Raw genomic sequence first — 21,486 nt, forward strand, 5'->3', positions numbered from 1 at the left:
GCAACTGCACCATTATGTATTGTTATGGAAACTTTCAATATCAAGTGGCACTCAGTATTCTAGGCTTACAAAGAGACCCTTTAAATAGTCATGCATTTGATAAATATGGAAGGAGCACCTGCTCTGTGCCAGGCACTCTGCTAGGTATTAGTTAGTCTAGTGGGGGAGACAACATTCATCAAATGATCAAACAAATCCGGATGTAATTATGAGCTGGGACAAGAGCTCTTAATGAGAAGATCACAGTTGTTCTATGAGACAGAGTGAAAGAAACTCAGCTGGCCTGAAGAGGGAGTGTCAGGGAAGACTTCCCAAGAGTGTGATGTTTGAGCCAAAATATGAAGGGTGGTTATGAATACATCAGGCCAAGGGAGGGTAGAATCAGGGGAGAAGAGCAGGGGTACAGCCTGGGCAAAGGCCTGGTGATGGTAGAGAGCATGGTACAGAGAAAACCAGTGTGCTGGAGCACAGGGAGTGAGAGGGAACACTCTCAGATGAGGTTGGAAAAACAGAGACTAGGCTATGCACAGCCTCAAAGGCCAAGGAAAGGATTCCAGTCTTTCTCCCAAGAAAGGCTTAAACGAGATGGATGTACTGGCCAGTGATTCTGGCTATAGTATGAAGAACAGCAGCAAAGAGAAGCCAGAGTGAGTGCATATGGGGGAATCGAGGAAGAGCTTTTGCTACAGATAATTCGAGCCAAGATATGCTTAGGCTTTGGTGATGGAAGTAGAGATGTTGAGAAAGGTGGGTTCAAAAGATACTCAGGAGGAAAATTGTCAAGAATTTTCATAAGAACCTTGAACATTGTCTACTTAACAGTTCCTTTCACCAAGACAAGGGTCATTGAACTACAGCCCATGGGCAAAATCCTGCCTGCAGCCTGTTTTATAAGATTTTAGAACCCAGCCAGCCCCATTTATAAACTTATTGTTTACATCTGTTTTTGCAGGACAACAGAGTTGAATAGTTGCAACAGAGACCTTACGGCTTATAAGACCTAACATATTTACTATCTGGCCCTTCACAGAAAAACCTTGCCAACCATGAAATTTTGTCACTCCTTAAAATGTCATCACCTTCATGATAACCCTTGGTTCAGAAGTTTTTTATTTGTGATCCAGAAGTCTGTGAATGATTTTCAGACAGTCACTAACCTCCTGAAATCAGAAGTAAAATTTGCCATTAATGGACATTTTTCTGAGAAACTTCTTTCACCAGCCTTTAAAAGGAATCTGAATTCTCTCTAAAAGTGAAGTATTTCTTGGTCTTCTCCCCAGTCTTTTCCCTGGCCATAGAAGATTTTTAAAATCTAAACTTCTTTCAGTAATTAAGAAATGTGTACTAGTATGCAATCGCTGCAAATTCCTACTATAAGATCTCCTGTGATAAGTGTTTCACTGGGCTGCTTCTGTGACCCAGAGCTTTATGGTAGCACATGGCTTAGTGCTGTGAATGTAAGAAATGTAATAATTATTATCATGCTTTTGATTTCTGAAATGATTGCTACCCCCAAATAATTATTTAAATGCATATAAGATTATAGATAGCACTATTGCAAAAGAATTTCTTCAAGGGAACAAACAGATGAGCTGGTCGGCCCACAGCAGCCTATATGTACAGCTTATGTTCTTTTGCCATTTTCTGATGGTTAGAATGTGTCCTCCATCAGAACATGACTCTTTGAGGACAAGAACCAAGAATAATTTATCCTGTAATCCCTAGGGCCTGGCACATAGGAATTCAATAAATGTATATGTAAAGAAATGATTCAGCTAACTTGCTCTCACATAATGTTTTATATATATGTGTGTGTATATATGCACACTTATTTTAGGAAACATTAATGAAATAAATGTGTGTAAAATTGTTTTGTGAACAAAATTGTCTTTAGATGAAGGAACTGAAGCTATAGTCTATGTTAACAGAGGACGTTGTCTGTAGTTCTAAAAATAACTGACTTAGCTGTACTCAGGTAAGTTTACTACCTGGAAACTCAGGTAAGTTTACTGCCTGGCATGCAGGTTGAGTGAAACAATATGATAACTGTTTTTTGGCCAAGATTTTATTATTAGGTCAATCTGGTCATTGTGAAAATTTATAAGATAGTGTTTATTCTTCATCTGTACTGTATTTTTATTTGTGCTGTTTAATACAAATCCATTGCCTTGACTTTTGAATAAAACCCCTCTTCTGGTGACAGAACTTAGTGTTTTCACGTATGTGTACAAGCCCTCTCCCTCCCCAATTTTAAGAAAAGAGACAGGGGTGGAGGCAGGCCTGAGAGCTCAGGAGGAAGGAAGAGGCACAGCCCAGAGAGCAGGCCTGACCAAAAGAGTATCTGCCCAGGAAAGGAGCTGGAGGCTTTTATAACACAGGGATAGTCTCAGTCCTTAGGATAACAGGATTCTAGTTAGGGCTGAGGAAACCAACCAGTTTCAAAGTTTCAAGTTCAAAGGTCTAGATTAGTATGTAAATGACAGAACAAAGAATAAGAATAGTTTCTGGGAGGGTGAGGTGATTCACACCTGTAATCCTAGCACTCTGGGAGGCCGAGGCAGCAGGATCACCTGAGCTCAGGAGTTAAGAGACCAGCCTGAGCAAGAGTAAGACCCCTGGTGGCACCTGTGGCTCAAAGGAGTAGGGCACCGGCCCTATATGCTGGAGGTGGCGGGTTCAAACCCAGCCCCAGCCAAAAAAAAAAAAAAAATAGAAAACCTAGCTGATGTTGAGGTTGGTGCCTATAGTACCAGCTACTCAGGAGGCTAAGGCATGAGGATCACTTGAGCCCAAGAGTTTGAGGTTGCTGTGAGCTATGACACCACAGCACTCTACCCAGAGCGCAGAGTGAAACTGTCTCAAAAAAAAGAGAAAGAGAACTGGAGCACAGGTAACAGGGGTAAGAAACAAGTGAAGAAAACAGTTCAGAACTAAAATTGGGAGTGGCATGTCGTAAGTTAGCCTAAGCTAGAGCTCCCCATTCACTGGATGTTTGCCACTTATGTAGGGAAAGGCATAGAGATTTAAAGGAACTGATCTAGAGGTAAGATGGATCAGCATTAACTATCACATATAAAAATGTAAACATTTAAGATACAAGTGCTAGACTACAAATTTCTGCTTATTAACAAGTAACAAAGAATGCTGTTGAAAAAAATGAAATTATTAAGTACATGTAAAGTAAAAATTTAAAAAAAAATTCCCACCAAGGTGGAGAAACAGGATAACCTGAAGCAGCATTTCTCAATGTATGTTCTATGGTCCCAAGAGATGTAACAGTTCCAGATGGAGAAATTTGGGCAGTGCTGTATATTCTGTCCTCTTCTTAGGAGATTTTTCTTTTTGGGAGATGTTTTAGAGGCTCTGAAAAGTCCTTCAAGGAAAAAGTCCTGGGTGATTTTGGTTAGCCCAGAGTCTTTCATATTTCAGTTAACATGGAAACCCTTTTTAAGTTAACTTTTTAAATGCTTACTTAGTAAAAAGCTAAACAAATGAATTGCTTTAATTAAAAATTTCTTAATTGATTAAAATCTTCTACATCTATATTAAAATAGCATCACTTGTCAAGAGAACTCTGTAGCTATTTTTAAAAGATAAAATTAGATGTAAATTGTACCAAAATAAACTTACACCATACACTAGAATAAACTCCACATGGATCAGATATCTAAATGTAAGAAATGAAGCCATGCAATCAACTAGAAGAAAACTTGGGTGGATTTCTATAGACCCTGGTTGTAGAGAAAGACTTTCTAACTATGGCCCTAAATACAAAGGCAATTTTTAAAAAGATCAATATATTTGATTACATAAAAATAAAAAAAACTTGCATGACAAAAAGATACCATAAGCAAAGACAAGTGATAAGGTGAAGGAAAAAGACAAAAAATATGATTTAAATAAGGGCATAAATTGTGAACAAGCATATAGGTAGTATATGCAAATGTGTATGAGTATTTATTACATAAATGGCCCTAAATATATGAAAATACAGTTGACTCTACCCATAATGAAAACTAATACAAATCAAATACTTTAAAGTACTACTCATTTTCCCCGCTCAGATCAGAAAGTATTAAAATACAACATTTTCTTGTGACATTGCTCTAGGGAAACCACCATTCCATACATTGGTGGTGAAAATGCAGATGGGTTCAACCTTCATGAAGGGAATTTGTCAATATCTAACAAAACCAAGTGTGCATTTGCCTTCTGTTCTTGGAATCCTACTCCAGGAATTTACTTTTTCAAGTAAATTTCTTATCTACCTCCAAGTACACAAAAATAGATATTCCCAAGGAGTTCATTGAAGTTTTAATTGCAGTAATTCCAAATATTGAAAACATGCCCAAACAGAAGAAAGTGGTAAATTAATGGCAGTATGTATATATGGTAAAATTGTTCACTTATAAAAAAGACTGAGAATTCTCTCTATGAACTGGGAGTGATTTCTGGGTATATTGTAACCTGTAAGGACTGAAGTGCAAAAGAGTAACTGTAGTATGCTACTTTTTTGCATGAGAAAGAAACATAATAAAGAAATAGACACAGATGTTTGTTTTTGCAAAACCAAGCACAAAAACCAGAACTAATAAAATTTATTATCTCTGGAGGGTTCGTTAGGGTGGAGTGGGAGTGATGAGGGGATGGGGACAGACTGGAAGGGGTGGGAGGATGTGCCTCTTAACTGAGTGTGCCCTTCAGTTGTGTTATTGACGTTTAATTATTGATGTTTTATATACTCAAGAGTAACAAAAGTAATAAAAATCAACGAGAATGAAGAAAAAAACCCTAAAATATAATACAAGTAGAAGTAGATGACTCTAACTGTATTTCAAATGAATAATACAATCACAGTGAAGGAAGGGGTAGAAAGAGCTAACCCAAGTCAACTGTGAACAAAGTATTTTAACTAAAGAAGAAAAGTATCTGTAAACAAATAGAGAACTCTAGCAAATAAAGTTAAGTTCCCAATTAAGTTCATGAACTGTCCTAGTGAAAAGTGCTCCTTACCTCATTGCTAAATATCAGATGGTCCCCAGATAGCCCAGGAGAGTGCATTGAAAGTGACTATATTGGTATTCAGCAATGAGATATGTAGCACTTTTTCTAGGATGAGTTCTCAAACTTAATTGTCAGACCTTAGATGACTACAGCTCTTATGGCCATTCCAGAAAAAGAGGTCCAAAATTGCTTTGAAGGGCAGACTAGGCACTGGCATTGGTGCTAGCTTTCCAAGGGGAGTACCTTGAAGGTGACCATAATCATAGGGCTAGCAACCTATTCTTTGAGCCACAGGTGCCACCCCATATGTAGCATTTTTTTAAGGATGAGTTCTCAAACTTAATTGACCTTGTGAACAAATGAGCATGGCTGTATTCCAATAAAAGTTTACTGATGGGCTCAGCACCTGTAGCACAGTGGTTACAGTGCCAGCCACATACACTGAGGTTGGGAGGTTCAAATCTAGCCCTGGCCAGCTAAAACAGCAATGACAACTACAACAAAAAATAGCTGAGCTTTGTGGCCAGTGTTGTAGTCCCAGCTACTTGGGAGGCTGAGACTAGAGAATTGCTTAAGCCCAGGAGTTGGAGGTTGCTGTATGCTGTGATGCCACAGCACTCTACTGAGGGTGACATAGTCAGACTGTCTCAAAAAAAAAGTTTACTGATGGACACTGAAACTTGAATTTCATATAATTTTTATGCGTCATGAAACATTATTTTAATTTTTTTAACCATTTAAAAATGCAAATGTCATTTTAGTTTGCATGTTGCACAAAAAGAGAGAGTCAGACTCGGCCCTGGTGGCCCACAGGTCACAGTTTGCTGCCCTCTGTTTAGATAGATGTGTAGATATCTGTTTAAGTAGACTTGGAGATAAAAAGCAAATATGATAAAATGTTAAAATAGGGGGAATCTGGGCAAAGGATATACCGTTCTTTATATTCTTCTTGCAACTTTTCTATAAATCCAAAAAAAAATTTTTTTTAACACAAAAAGAAGAACCCTGTACTTTTCGTAGCTACTCCTAAAAAGAAAATCATTAATAAAATCATTGCCCTAAGAAGTGAATGAATGTCTTGCTTTTCCTAACAGCCACACAACCCCCACCTACGTTTTCCCCCTTTCACTGGACCATTATGTGGAGTTTCTGATTTGTGGCTCAAGGTGTCATCAAATGATAATACTATTTTCTCTTGTTCATCCTTGCTCTTCATCATTCTTAGTGAGTAATGAAGTCACTAGGCTGGTTATTTGTATGTGACCTTGTAATTTTCTATAATACAGGAATTTTTTGGGCTGCTGTAATTAAGTGGACTAAATAAAAGGTGCTTATCAGAAAATGCTCCATTAGCTTGGAAGTCTGTGACGAACCCTTTCTGATGTCCTTAATGCATTATTATGAAATTCAATTACACAGCATGCTCACCTTGCTTATTTCACCAGCCACAATCTAGTGATAGCTACAGTGAGCAGTGACTGAAAGTATCTCAAAATATTACAAATAGGAATTGAGTAATGTTTACATTAAGGTATTTTTTTTAGTGGAAGAATGGCTTGAAAGGAAAACCTTTCCTGTATAGACTGGTAATCATTCTACCATCCTTTACTGGTTTAATTCAAACAAAATCAAATTCCCACCTTGGTTCATTCATTGAAAATGAAGATAGTGGTATTCATAGCTAAAATTTATTAAGTGCTAACACTGTCCCCAGATCCATGCCAAATGTTCTTCACCCATTTTTTGCATGTAATCCTAATACTCAACCTTGAAGCACTGTCAGTATCTCCTTTTCACAGATGAGGCTTAGTGATATTGACTGACTTGGCCGAGTTCTTACTGTAGGAAGCGTGGAAACAGTACTGGCCTGGAAAGCCCGTACCCCTAGGTGTTGATTGGGACTTCTCCCACTGCAGATAAAGGCAGTAGGAAATACAGAATTTAGAAAGACGTTATCCAGCCATGAGGACGTGACAGGGGACAGTAAGGTAATGATACGAGGTACCAATATCACACTGGAAAGAATTCACACTGGAAAGTCTTTTACATTCCTCTGCTTTTTCCTTCCATTCAAGAAGCTCAGTAGGCTGCAATTAGCGTAAAATCTCTCAGATCCTTTACAGTTTCTGACTAGAAGACTTAGAGTCAACATAGAAAATGCTTAACAAATATTAATGTTATTAATATCACCATCAACATTATCTTTGTAGCTTAAAAAAATACTAAGATTTGATCTAGCAATTATATACTTCTAAGAATTTATCTCACTGAAATTCTCAAGGTATGTGTAAAAGGGTGGCTATTATAAAATTGTTCATAATAATAAAAAAATGGAGTAAAAAAAAGCTCACTAGCAAGTTTAGAGATGAGATGGGCTTGAGGCAGAACGCACAGTGACTCATGGCTTCTGGATGTCACCCAGGTGGGGGCAGGAGACTGGGAAAGAGTGGAAGAGGAAGGGAAGCAAAGAGGTTGGGGAATGAGGCAGGAAGACTGAGGCAGAGGGACGGGAAGGTCGCAGTTCCTTCTGGAGTGCTTTTGCCCCAGCAATGGGAGAACTGTACCAGTGATTCCTGCAAGGACCCAGCTGCCCTCACTCCTCCTCCTTTTGCCTTCTGCTACTTGAACGCCCTGAGCTAGTGCCGCTGACTCCTGACACTGCAGTGGTTCCGCGCCAGCTCCAAGCCCGACTCCTGTTCTGAGTCTCTGGAGTGTTGCCATCCGTGACGTGTGGCATGTGACTTTGTCAGGCTTTCTTACCCAGAGATCATAAGGAGCTTCATTTCTGCTGCATTTCTTCTGAGGTATTGAAATAAGTTTTTCGTGTGATAAGAACTGTGCTACAATTGAATAGGAACAATAATACACTTTTGAGGGGAATAGTCATCATTTAGTTGATATACTAATCAAATAACTGGTTAGGTGAGTGACTGATTCCATATTAACCAATATATAGATATGAGAATTAATATCTGGATACCCTGTCTTTCTGAAATATGAAGGAGGAAAGAGGTTTCTATGTGGAAGCCCCAGGAAACTGAAAATCCAGGGGAAAGGTAAAATCTATATATGGAACTACAGACCTGTTCATGCACTTTCTTTTCTCTTTAGGGACTGGTTGAATATGTTGAGCCCACCAATTGTTCCTCCCAGTCAACAGCCAGCTGAGCAGCATCCAGATTCCCCTGGAAGTTTGAGCGCTCAAGGTGGGAATATGAAAAATGCTATGCATAAAAAAATAAAAATAATTTACTATAAATAGAGAGAATCAGTCACTTTGAGATGCCAGTGTTTTCATTAAATGCTGATCATTTAAGCTTACACATCCAAATGAGGTAACCTGTGCCTCATTTTTTAGGATGATGGGTTTTTTACATCTAAAAAGAGTATGAGAGAGAAATTATCCTTGTTCTTCTAAAGGTTAATTCCAGGACAAAATAGAATTTAAGGCATAAAAGCATGGCTTTGGTGTCAAATTGACCTTCATCTGAATTCCAGCTCTACTAGCTCCTGCTGTGTGACCTTTATGAATTTTGATTAGTGCATGTGTAAAATAATAGGAATAATAGATAGGGTCCACCTGATCACTTCTTGTGACGATTCAATGAGGTGCTGTATATGAAACACTTAGAATAATGCCTCCAAATACCAGCTGTTGGGATTATTATAAAGCAGACCCAGTATTCCAACATTACCTATTTTTGTTAATACAGAGATACAACCTTTTCATTAAAGTGAAGGCTGTCAGGTGGCTACAATAGGTACTAGTAATACAAAATTGGAAGGATGCAGGGATGAAAATTGGCCTGGGGTTCCCTTTGTTGGCACAAGCCATGAAGATGAACCGTTAGTTCCTGGTCATGAGCAGGGACTGTGGCTGTGAGGAGTGCATGCGGGGGAACATAAAAGAATCTTTGGTGGAAACAGAGGGGTTGAGAAGGCAAGGGCGGGGAGGAATCTCAAGTGCGTAATTGGAGTGACAAATAACCTCCAAGTGAGACTCTCTAAGACAGTTTTCCGGGTTGAATTTTGAAGATGGAAATGCTATATCTGAAGCTTTAAAAAGTAGAAGTGAAACCAATATAAATTGTTCCAACAAAAATGCCAGGTTTTTGTGTTTTGTTCTGTTTTTTTCTAACTGCCCCAGGGAAAAAAGTGGAGCATCCCATTTTTCTTCAGGTGTGGAGAATTTAGAGTGACAGCTCATACATCTGAGTTGTACATTTTGGCCACCCCAGGGATGGAGATGTCTCTGTGATTTACTACCTGAAATAGATTATACCCCTCAAATTGGAGATCTTTTTAGAGGTGTACATTTATAATTACTTATGACAGAAAAATAGAATCTTGGCTGTCAAGAGGAGACCTTGCTGTGAGGGAACAAATAATATGTTATGTTAAATGTCCTAAATAAGCCACAGGAATTGAGCACGTGGTCCTTGAGCAAAGGCACCCAAGATATATGTTAGTGGCTGAAAGGATGTCTTAAAGTTGCCACTGCCAAGCCCAGGTCAACAGTAGAAGCTCAGTTATGTTGAAGGTCAACAGAACTTCCACTCAGGGCAAATTAAGAAATTAAATTCAGAGAACTGTAGAAATGCACTGGCCGGTGTTAACCAGATCAGGCAATTATTCTGCTTGTCACCCTAAATTTTTATCAGTTGTCTCCTCCCTGGCCGTTTTCTCATATAGTTGGGTGGTTTGCATAATAGTTCCTTAACGCCATCAAAAACTAATATTTTCTATTTTCTCACTTTCCCTTTTTCTGATATGTTTGAATGGTTTGTTGTTAATGCCATGAAAAACTAGTGTTTCATGTTTGATTAATCTTTATGTGTTCATGGCATAGTTTTAGACAGCATGGAACAGTCAGTACTTGCCAATCTACTGATACTGCATTTCCATTTGTTCTTTTTTTTTTTATTGAATCATTGCTGTGTACATTAATGCAATCATGGGATACAATGTGTTGGTTTTACATACAATTTGAAATGCTTTCATCAAACTGGTCAACATAGCCTTCGTGGCATTTTCTTAGTTATTGTGTTAAGACATTTATATTCTCCACCTAATAAATTTCAAATGTACCATTGTAAGATGCACCATAGGCGTGGTCCCTTTCCATTTGTTCTTGGTAAGTCAAAGAAAAATAATGAGCTCAAGTTTCCAATTTCTGTCATTAGAAGGGGATAAGAGGCATGGTTGTGTGCAGCCTAGGACTCTTCCTGGCTTCCTGTTGCTCAACTCCATTCATTTACCACTTACCGTATGCTGGTACTGTACTAAGTCTTTACATTCAGGCCTCACAACACCACCAGGGGGAACCACTGTTTGTGTGTTGTATGTGTATGTTTGTGTGTTACAGCTGAGGACACTAAGACACAAAGTTCTTAAATAATTTGCCAGGGTTCACACAACTAATATGTGACAACTACTAGGATTTAAAGGCTCAAGGCCAGTCTCAGAGTCCAACCACTCACTATATTTTTATTCTTTGTGGGCTTTGAATCAGGTAAACAGATTGCTTACCCAAAAAGTATTATAATATTTAAAACCAGGAAATTAAAAGTTGTTATTCTATTGAGACTGTCTAATCTGTAGAAAAAACAAAATAACTCGAGGGTCAATTGGCTAATTGCTCTTGAAAAGCACCAGTTTGGGCAGTTTACTTTAAAAAACAGAGACCTCTGGTCATCTGTTTCATCCCTGGACCTGCCTCCTCCTCCTACCTATGCTTATTAGAAAAGGCAGGTAACTACAGCTGACCAGATCTAGGCCAAGGCCAAGGGAGGAGATAAGCTAAATGAAGGCCACAGTAAGCTGCATGAAGGCCATAGTCATTGGATGATAGAACTGCAGGCCTGGGTATTTGCAGGTAGCTTATATCCTTAAAGGCCTTCCCCTGCAGTCTCACCTAAGCAGCCAAGCCCATACCCACTGTGTTCTCTTCACTTCAGCTTCTAACATTTATACTTTCATAGTTTGTAAACCTTGATTTGTTTATTTGTTTACTGTCCTTCCTAAGTAGGCTATGAGTTTTAAGAGCAGAGACTTCATCAGTTTGCTCACTCCTGAATCCCTGATCCCCTATGCAAGTTCTGGGATATATTAGGTTCTCTAAATTCTCATTAGAAAGAAGACAAGAAGGGATACAGGGTATGAAATATCCCTTAACTAGTCATTTCTTATTACAATCTTCAGTGGGGGAGTAGAGTAAGTCAATGAAATCTGAATTTGTTTCAATTTGTTTCTCAACCATTCCAATTTTTTGGTATATTTAGTATATTTCTAAACTTCAACTATGAGAATTTTGACCTTAGACCCATGCATTTTATCAATTAAAGTGTTATAGATCACCTTATGCAGTGGCTCTTTAACTTTATCTGTAAGCAATGACAATTTATTGTTCAAGGTAGATTTCATATCGAATCGCAATATAAAGAAGAGATGGAAAAAGTGGGACAGCTCTGGCCAAAGTGCAGGTTAAGACCTCAGAATTCTCCCCTGGGGCACTGATGAACCAGCGAAAAACACTGATGTTGTCCAACACGCTTGATTCACTTAAGGAAGCAAACCACTTGCTAAAGGGCAAATGCCCAATCTGAGCCCGACGAGGGCCAGGACCCAGGCCGGCTTTCTCTACTTTGGGTCCCTTTCTACAGAATCATTTTCCTGGAATGTGAACAAGGTTGTGAGGGAAAGGTGATCTCCCATCTTGGGACTTCTAGGATAAAAATAGTAATATCTAACTTCTATTTTATCTTCCTGTGTTCTGAGCCTTTACAAGGACTTGAATTCTCATGACAGCCTTCTGAAGTGGGGGTGCTGTTGCTATCCCGTCTTCCGTGTGGCACTTTGGGACTTAGAGCAGCAAGTGAGGTGCTGAACCACCAGGCCTGTCTCAGAGACCAAGAGGCCACAATGCACTGGTGCAGTTAGGGGTATAACTGCATTTTAACAGCAGGGAAAGATGGCCTAGAAAACTCACCCCAGCCATACAAAAGTAAGTGTACGATTTCTGTCTGTCCCCTGAGTCAGAGGTTCCTGTCCCTCCTGTATTCAGTAGGAGTTTGTATCCCAGCCACAGTCTCTGCTCTGCTGGAATGTCTCAAAGCATATGTGCGCCACCTTTAAGAGAACAGCCCCATCTCCCGCAGAGCCTCCAGCCAGCAGGCACAGCACTGCACTTGGAACTCTGCCATCCAGCTGGATGGGGAACTGGTCAGCCCTTCACAGGTCCTCCTGGATTATAATATACCTGTTGAATGTCAATTACCATGGGCATAGATGCCCTTAACACTTACTAAAATGTGTTTTCCTGGAGCTCGTGTGAAATGTAAAAATGAGAAGTTAAGATTTCAGAACTTAACTTGAGAAAATGACCAAACTGACCTTTTGAAAATGAACCATACTTGGCTCGAAGAATAGTTGTCAATTTGTTTTTGACATTTGTTCCTTTACAGATATGACCCTTAAATTATTCATGCTTACCAGCTCCAAATTGGAATAATAATGACCACTCTCCTCAGGCTTCAGACCTCTCTTGCGGTTTACATAGATTGTGAGTAAGAAAGGCTTTCAGAGGGGTTCTTGGAGTTGCCAGAGTCATAAAAATGACATCCTTTTACCTTTTTTATGACAAAGCCACATAGGATATTCTTTTATGAACACTGATTAATCTTCCCTTACCTATAAATAGGTAGCAGATGCTTATTTTGTAGACATAATATCCAGATTACTAGCACAGAACTTACAGAAATCTTATGTGTCCTCAAGGCTAACCAGAGACAGGGGTTCCTCTGCCTGAGCTGCTCCAGCAGGAAAGGAATCCTTTTATTCTCCTACTATTTACTGCCACATAGTTTTTGACATTTACCTACTACTCTAACAGTTATGTGTCATTGAACAACTATGGTACCCCCATGCCTAATGTGGCATCTAGAACATAGCAAGTGACCCCCAAATATATGATGAGTGAATGAGTGAATCTTCTGGCCCTGGAACATGTGAGCGATTTGATCTACTCTCTGGACCTTCCTTGTACCTTGACAATTTATGTAAGTTGCAAAGGAGACCATCCTCCAAAAGAGCAGTATTGATGATATAAAAATAATAGTAGTAGCTAGCGTTAATTAAGCACCCTGCGTGCCCGGCATTGTGTGGAGTTTTTCTGTGCATTACCAGAGACTCCTCCCGTGGGTTTTGGTTATGTCCCAACTTTACAATTGAGGTGAAGGAGCTCTCCTGGGTCACAAGCCCACTGCGTGTGGATCAGGACACTAACATAGGCATGTCCAACCAGATCCACACCCTTAACTCCAACACTGCAGTGAGTTCTGACCACAGAATCCCCATTTAGGTTGATAAGAACTGCACAACTGAAACTGTGATTTTTTTAAATTTAGGAGGTTCTCTTTTCCCGAAGTTTTCTGGATAAAACAGTACATACTCCCTTTAGTGCTCTCCTTAGACTCGTAAGGCCCCCACTTCAACTCTCAGCTCATAAAATGATTCAGATCATATTTAAGAGTATTGACGATACTCTTGAATGCAGAGCCTCTGCTCCTTCCCTGTTGGGCAGGGAGATACTTTGTTTAGGGTCCAAAAGGTGTCTCCTCTACAGAGACATGGTTAGAGAGGGAGGCAAATCAGTGGTCCCACTGGTATACACAGAGGCCTTCTTTTCCAGGTGCTAGAAGTGAACTCTTCAATAGAGATGTGAACACATTGTGGGCATATAAGGCCTTCTCCCCTGTTGCACAGCCACTTCTACTTACTTATCTCCCAAAGCAGCCCAGAAGGAGTCCTGGCCCAGAATGTGGTCCCTGCTTCCCGTACTGTAGTTAAGAGGGCATTTTCCCATAGCTCGAGGTTGATACCTTGCCTGAAGTCAGGCTGTTAAGAGACTATGGGCTCTGTAGGCTTCAGAGCTCAGTAGATTTTGAGGCACCTTCCATCATATGCAACAAAGTACATTCATAGTTGTAACCCACACATTTAAAACTGCACATATGAATCATTGCATGTTTATAAGTAGAGTCTGCCTATAAATAATGAAATTCAATAATTCCTAGTTCAATCATCCAAATCCTTCAACATGACCCTTAAAATGGAGTTTTCCAAGTAACATATAGCCACCAATATTTACAAAAGGGGTAATTTACCTATTTCTCAAAAGACCCTTCAACTCAGTCATCATAAGTTATTTGCCTGCCAAAAACAGTATAGCTCTATTTAGAAGAAAGTATCTTTTCATTATTTTTATTCCATTGTTGATTCTTTATCTTTCTCTCGTTTGAGGGCACATGTTTGCTGAGGATCAAAATTCAGTAGTTCACAGTGGACTTTCTCAGATTTTAGTGCCAGCTAATTTTTCCCCACTATTAGATACATTCGTAAAAAAGTTTGCAAGTACCTCATACTCAGCAGAATCTTTTTTTTAATTAATTTTTTTTATGAAATCATAGCTGTGTACATTAATACTGTCATGGGGTATAGTGTGCTGTTTTTATATACAATTTGAAATATTTTCATCAAACTGGTTAACATAGCCTTCATGGCATTTTCTTAGTTATTGTGTTAAGACATTTATATTCTTCATTTAGAAAGATTCACATGTACCCTATAAGATGGACCATAGGTGTGATCCCACCAATCACCCTTCCTCCACCCATCCTCTCCCCTCCCTTCCCTTCCCTCTCCCCTTCCCCCATATTCTTGGGCTATAATTGGGTTATAGCTTTCCTATGAAAGCTATACATTAGTTTCAGCAGACTCTTATCTAAAATGTTATCTTCATTGATCTTAAGGCTGCCTGTTCCAAATGGTGATGCCTCACTGCTGAATTGTTTAAACAATAGTGTATTAGTATGCACATAAAAATACAGTCAATCAGTTCTCAAGATCTATAGAAGAGAAAATGCATTAACTTTTTTAAAAAATTCTACATGGGAGCATCAGAAAATCGAAAATCTAGTACAGTGTCTTGATTCAGAGATTTTAAATCTGATAAACTAGTGCCACATCATTTATTTTCAAGCTTGAAGACTTAGCTTGCACATATAGGTTTTCTATTATCTGTAGAGAAAATGCATTAAATATAGATAATTAAACATTTATATCAATTGGCTTTCATATGGTGAACTAGAGGGATTATTTACCCGAGCTGGTCTAACTGAGAGGAGGGCAGCCAGCATTGCTGTGTTTGGTCTGGCTCCATTGGTTTTTCTTCTGTTATTGCTGTTAACCAATTTCAAAGTGGATGAGGCTGAAAGTTTGTAAATAGATTATTATCTGAAAGGTAATTTTATTTCACTAGAAATGGCTTTATTATGTGAAGAGGAGTAAAAATGTAATTTGGACCCCTGTGCAGATGCTCTTAGTCTGGTAGCAGAAAATGGTTTTATTTGTTAATTTGTCCTTCTAGAGTTCCTGTAGCCAGTCTTTCAATAGAGCAATTTAGCATTTTGAGGAAAAGCAAAATCTGTTCTATCCAAGAATATAATTGAAAATTACCTCATACCCATGCGTGATAATTACCTTTCAAAACATTTCCCAATGCTTGACATCATAGTGGTAATTGCTTAATGATGTTATAATTTCATTACGTAGGGATTACAATAGCAAAATGATGTAAGTTGGAGGCTTTGGAAATTAAGTTACAGTGAAACAAAACCTTTTATGTAAGTTTAAAGCACTTACTTCAACATAAAATTATACATAATCTCACCCAATTTTTGTATGAATGTCATTGTTCATAGTTTTAAAATTCATCCATTTAAAGCTGTAGTATTAAAAACCACAAAACCTCATGGTTATAATGTGTGAGGTTCCAGTTCTATAGTGATGTGTATTGGAACAAATGCATTTATATAGCATTCATTGCTCCAGTTTGTATGCATTATGTAGCAAAACCTTTACTAATGAATTGGATCTACCTCGATCCCTTTGCAGTTAGGTGGTAAAGACCCACAGCCCATTACAACAGCTCTTTTCGTCTTGAAAGATACCTTATTGGTTGTAAAATATATTACGTTTTCTAATTTAACAGCACCAGATTAAAAACTTATCTCTGGGGAAAGTGCAGTCACAGAATGCACTAAACAATTTTATAGCATACAACTCTTGTGTGCCAGAGGTCACTGTCCCGCAGTGTGTTGATGAAGTAAAGACAAGAACTCAAATGGCAACTCTCTGTGAGAGTTCAACACACAATCATCTACCTCGGCCGTATGTGATTGTTAACCTTATGCCTGATGGAAAAATTAGTTTTACTTTTTTAAACATACATGTTTCGCAAACCAGCATAGAGAAGGGGAACAAACCAGAGTGGAAGTGGCAGGGATTGAGGAAAATACAACACACGAGAAGACACAGAGACAAAGATGGGATCAGGAGGTCTGACTGAGCTGATGGCTGCAGCCAGCCCCAAAACACAAAATCAGCTTTATTTTATAGTATCTGTGTAGGGTTGTAGCGGGGAAGTAGCATAGACAAAAGACATATCTTTGGTGTTACAGTTTGATTGGAAAATGTAAATGACTTTAATAAAGACAAATCATCCTGTTCGTGGTTTTACTCAGCTTTGTTAACGTATGATAAGAAGTGAAAAGAGAACGATCACAAGGATCTCTGCATAGTTCCTAAAAATTAACTAGACAAAGAGGTACATGACTTCTGGCAGAGGGAGCATGAAGAAAGGAATATGGTTGTTTTGGGAAAGGAGGAGAAGCAGTTGGGGGTTCATTCCCTGAATGTTCCCCAGGCTGTAGGGGCCCTGCCACCTCAAGGCCCACTCTCTACAGACATGATTTTTGGTATAGGAACTTTTTTGATTTAAACAAGAACTCACCGTTATGTCCTGTGTAAAACTAGTTAAGGGCTTTTTATTTCTTTCAGATCCACCTTTTTTTTTCTTTTGGTACTAAAACATAAAGCAGATACAGTTTGGGGGTAGGGAATAAAGTGTAAATGAACATATCCTTATTCTGTCTTGCTCAGGCATCCTCTGTTTTCCATGATGATGATTATAACAGCAACATTTACTGAGTACTCACTGTGTGTGTGCTGAGTGTTATCATATTTAGTCCTCATAGGAACAGTGACAGATACTACTATTATCTTTACATACGCGGAAACTGAAGCCCAGAGCAATGAATTTTCCCAATGTCCCACAGCTGTGATGTGGTATAAATGGGAATTGGGCCAGCTCTGTCTGACTCCATTGTTCAAATGTCATATTCCCTGCCTCTATGAAGCCTTTTCTTCATAATTCAGGCTATGTCAGTATTGTGTTCTGAGTTACTAAAAATATTACATCCTATAGTTCATGATTTATTTTGTTATACATATTTATTCTTACTAATAATAGTAACTATCATTTATTAAACAATATTATTATACTGTGCTATGCATATTATCACACCAGTGTCCAGTTTAATCTTCTATAAAATCCCATGCAACAGGCATTTTATCTTTGTTTGTTTGTTTGTTTTTGGATAGAGAAAGGGTCTCACTATATTGCCCAGGCTGATCTTAAATTCCTGGCTTGAAGCAATCCCCCCTTCACCTTGGCCACCCAAAGTGCTGGGATTACAGGAATGAGCCACCATGAGCCCAGCCATGTTATTCCATTTTATAATGGTAGCTGGCTATAGTCATTCAGGCAATAAACAGCAGAGCTCCCATCATCCCCAGCTGTGCTGGGCTCTAAACCCCTTCCCCCCCATGAGTGCTTCTCGAAACTCTGCAGTGGCAACTCCCAATTACATCTTTCATGTGTGCGTCACATTCTCAACTAGACTGTGCCCGACTCAGTCATGTAGCAGGTGCACAATAAGTACCTACTGATAAACCATTTGGATCAGATCTCTGAAGTAGCCCAAATATTAAAGAGGTGATGGATTGAATATCTGAAAATAGAAGACGTGCACACTCTCCTTTCATGTACAGAAGTAACCTAAAGGGAGTCATCTTTGACATGAAATGACCACTTGAAGGCAGTTCCAACCTCTCCTACTTAGAGGAAGGAGAGGGAAGCTAGGCCTTGAGAACCAATCATATAGCAATAGAAGAAAACATAGGAAAGGCAGCCTTCCTCCTGAGCTCCTACTCTTAATTAGAAACTGTACGGGATGCTCAGGTCAGCTACCACGATAATTTGTTAGCAAAGTCACTGCAGCCCAGAGTCACAGAAGCTCATCAAAGGGATCATTGGATCTGGTCCCCATCCTATGTAGGATTCATCTATGAAGTTCTGCATGAATGGTTGCCCCAGTCTCCACTTCACCCTCTCTGGAGAACATGTGCCATTTGCTAGTCAGCTCTAATGCTTAGAAAATTCTTCCTGTGCTAACCCCCAAAATATGCCCCTGCCTTAGGTTCCACCTGTTGATCCTATTGCTTCCTCCTAGAATCCCACAGACTCTTCATTCCTCACTCATATGCTACTCTTCATATACTTGAAGTCAGAGGCTGCTGTGACTTCTATCAAGCTTTCTCTCTTCTGGAGTTAGCCAGTCCACTTCCTTTGGGTTTACTGAGCTATGTGCTTCTGCCCTCCCACATGGACTCTCTCATCTTTGCCAATACTTTTTGAACTATGACATAACAAATTTCTTGTTTCCATACGCGACTTTACTTAACTGTTAGACATCTTTCAATTTTTTATTAGTCTTTCCTGTGTTCACATTCCTTTACTATAACAGCTCCCAATTAAATGTGTTATACATCCTCTTAAAAGAAACAGAAAGAACACTGAACTGACTGTGATAGTCTGAAAACTAAGAATTTGTCCCCAATTCCACCTCACCAAGTGACTTCAGATGAACTATTTTACTTTGCAGACCCTGGTCTCCTCATCAGGAAAATGAACCTGATAATCCCTGCCTATTTACAGGGTCACAAGGGTCAAATGAGCTACTGCACAAGAAAGTATTTTCTAAACCCTCGAGGAGTTGGCTGGCTGAGGTGTTAGCAGGCACAGCGGACATAATCATTCCTCAGTTAAACTCCACATTTTCAGGATTGCTAGCACTGCACTCAGCTCATAAGAGTCTGCTAGTTGCATGTTTTACCCACTTCTCTGCACCCTGGATGAGAGCAGGGCCTATTTCTTATAATCATTATGACTCTAACAACTAGCTCAGTGCCTGGCTTGTGGAATGATTGTGTTAAATGTATTTTGAATGGTTAGAAGGATGGCTGTGGTACTGTATGAATCCCCTCTTCACCATCTGGGCACCTTTGGACTTAATTCAAATTTGTCAGTATCCTGACAGTGTCCAAACACCAGCTTAGTCTGATTTGGTAATGGAACCCTTACCATCTTATCCAGCCCACTACCAACACCACCACCTTCCCTTCCTCTGGGCAGTGGCATATGGGCTTTTATTCACACCTTCAAGAAACACTCTATTCTTATTGAGCCTCTGTTATGGGTGAACTCTGTTCTGTGCCCACCATCCAATTCTTCTGAGACTCATGCTAGTGAGCTCACAGCCCAGAGGCTGTTTTCTTTGATCCTTAACAGCCTGTGCTAATGAAGGGAGAAAGGAGTTGTTTCAGTCACCTGGGGAGAACTTGAGCTTTCTGGCACTGAACTCTTTGCCGGAACTTTTCAGAAGTACTCAGAACTTGTGAATACTAAAGTACTTAGCACAACACTGGGCACATAAAAGAAACAACTTTGTAAAACAGTTTTGTTTTGTTTTTTTCATTTCATGCCATTTGTTGGAAACCAACCAAGCCTTAACAATGACGAGTTCTCTCCTTCTAAATGGATGTCACAGAAAAAAAGCATCAAACTATGTTTATATCCCTGGAAAATTTGGTGGACTTTTCTATCACCAATAAAACTACAGGCCACCTGACATTTTGTTTTTTATATGTGTTCTTCTATTATTTTCATAAACATTTTTAGTAGCCTTTTTAGGATGTGTATGGAGATTGAGTTCTATATTTTATCATTTAATATTCATCGTTTTGCACTTTATACAGCTCTGGCCCATGAAGAAGTTTAGAACTGTGATCATTACATTTTGAATCCTGCTCAAACTTCCTAGTCCTAGTGGGATAACTGTGGCCCTCCCCACCAATCCGCACATACAGTTTTTCTTTACTTTATCATGAAGCTGGTCCTTTTAATCACTGTTTCTTTACCTTGCACTGTCTGTACTGAGTCTCTTCACTTCCATAGTGTTCCTCCTTTCCAGTCTGAATATTCTACCTTGATAAAGAAAATCCCTCAGGAGAGATGGCACTTCCTACTTGATTGCCCTTCTGGTGTAACAGTTTAGAAATTCCGGCCTGGCCAGCAGCTAACATATCTGTGGTTCCCCTTCCCCACAGGTGAAGAAGACCTGAGTGTGGACGAGGACGAGGAAGTGCTGACTCTGTTGTATGACCCGTGTCTGAACTGTTATTTTGACCCCCAGACTGGGAAATACTACGAGTTGGTGTAATCAATCCCTCCTTCCAGGGCACAGACTGGCCACCCCCCATTCGGAGCACGATAGCAGTTGGGAGTCACTACAATTTGTGCATTGGGCAGGCCCAAAGAATCAACAGTAACTGAGAGAAATGGATTAATTTTGTAAATAATATTCAATGCTAAGAATACTTACTTTTTTAATAGATGTATATGATTTTGAAACTAATGGAATTAATACAGAGACAAGATTTTAGCACTTTCAATTGGTTCTTGTTTGTTCATTCTCATCCTACATATAATTTTTATTTCCTATAACTTTGTGTACATGAATTAAGAGTTATCAATTCAAATTTTTGCAGTGTTAATCTATAAATTATGGCTTGATATACAGAAAACATTCTTGTTTAAAAGATATCTGAGGACCTTTTATTTTATTACATATTTGTATTAAAAATAAAGTATGATTGTCAAAATACCTTTTAAACTGCTTTTTGTTTACTCACTCCACTTTCTTTACCAGTATATTCCTAAATTATATTTCCCTTTCCTTAGACTCTTACAAAGGGAGACATGGTAAACTAGTTAGATTTTGTGATCACATTTTATTGTCAGTGGCCCCACTATTTCCATTTCATTATAGTTCAACCGGAGTTTGCCAAAGATCACAACATTGTTAATCACATAAGCTTCTTAGTGCTGTGCTTTTCTCTTTTTTTGAATCTTTTACCAATTATCTCTGAATTCTAATAATATGGTCCACATCTACCTCCATAGATTTAATAAGAAGTCACCCATTTGAACATCCCCTACACCTCACCACTTCTGTAAGGCCTGGAAAAAACTTGAAGGCTTTCTCTGGTCTTTAAGGTTATGTCAGTGTAACTCTGCTTGCTCTATCACAAGGGAAAAGTCATGTGCTTCCTGCATTCAGAATGGACAGCCTTGAATTGTGTGCCAACTATATATTAATATTGAGCTCGAGGAAGTATTTATTATGTTAGCTGGCGTATTTTGTTATTTAATAAAGATTTTTTAATAAAGAAGAGTACCAA

The 21,486-nt window shown here is 39.0% G+C and overlaps 1 protein-coding gene across 2 annotated transcripts in view; it reads left to right on the forward strand.

Moving 5' to 3' along the window:
* The window catches only part of CUNH3orf67 (chromosome unknown C3orf67 homolog), a 303,013-nt gene extending 282,298 nt beyond the window's left edge, over nucleotides 1–20,715 (forward strand). For both annotated transcript variants that reach the window (XM_023510707.1, XM_023510708.1), the window contains 2 exons: nucleotides 8,116–8,210; nucleotides 20,353–20,715. In XM_023510707.1, the coding sequence (XP_023366475.1) occupies nucleotides 8,116–8,210; nucleotides 20,353–20,465 (208 nt within the window). In that variant the 3' untranslated portion in view covers nucleotides 20,466–20,715. The remainder of the gene's footprint in view (nucleotides 1–8,115; nucleotides 8,211–20,352) is intronic.
* The last annotated feature ends 771 nt before the right edge of the window (nucleotides 20,716–21,486 follow it).

This window comes from Otolemur garnettii, unplaced genomic scaffold (assembly GCF_000181295.1).
Source record: "Otolemur garnettii isolate 467f Iridium unplaced genomic scaffold, OtoGar3 scaffold00015, whole genome shotgun sequence".
In the NCBI taxonomy this organism is placed as follows: domain Eukaryota; kingdom Metazoa; phylum Chordata; class Mammalia; order Primates; family Galagidae; genus Otolemur; species Otolemur garnettii.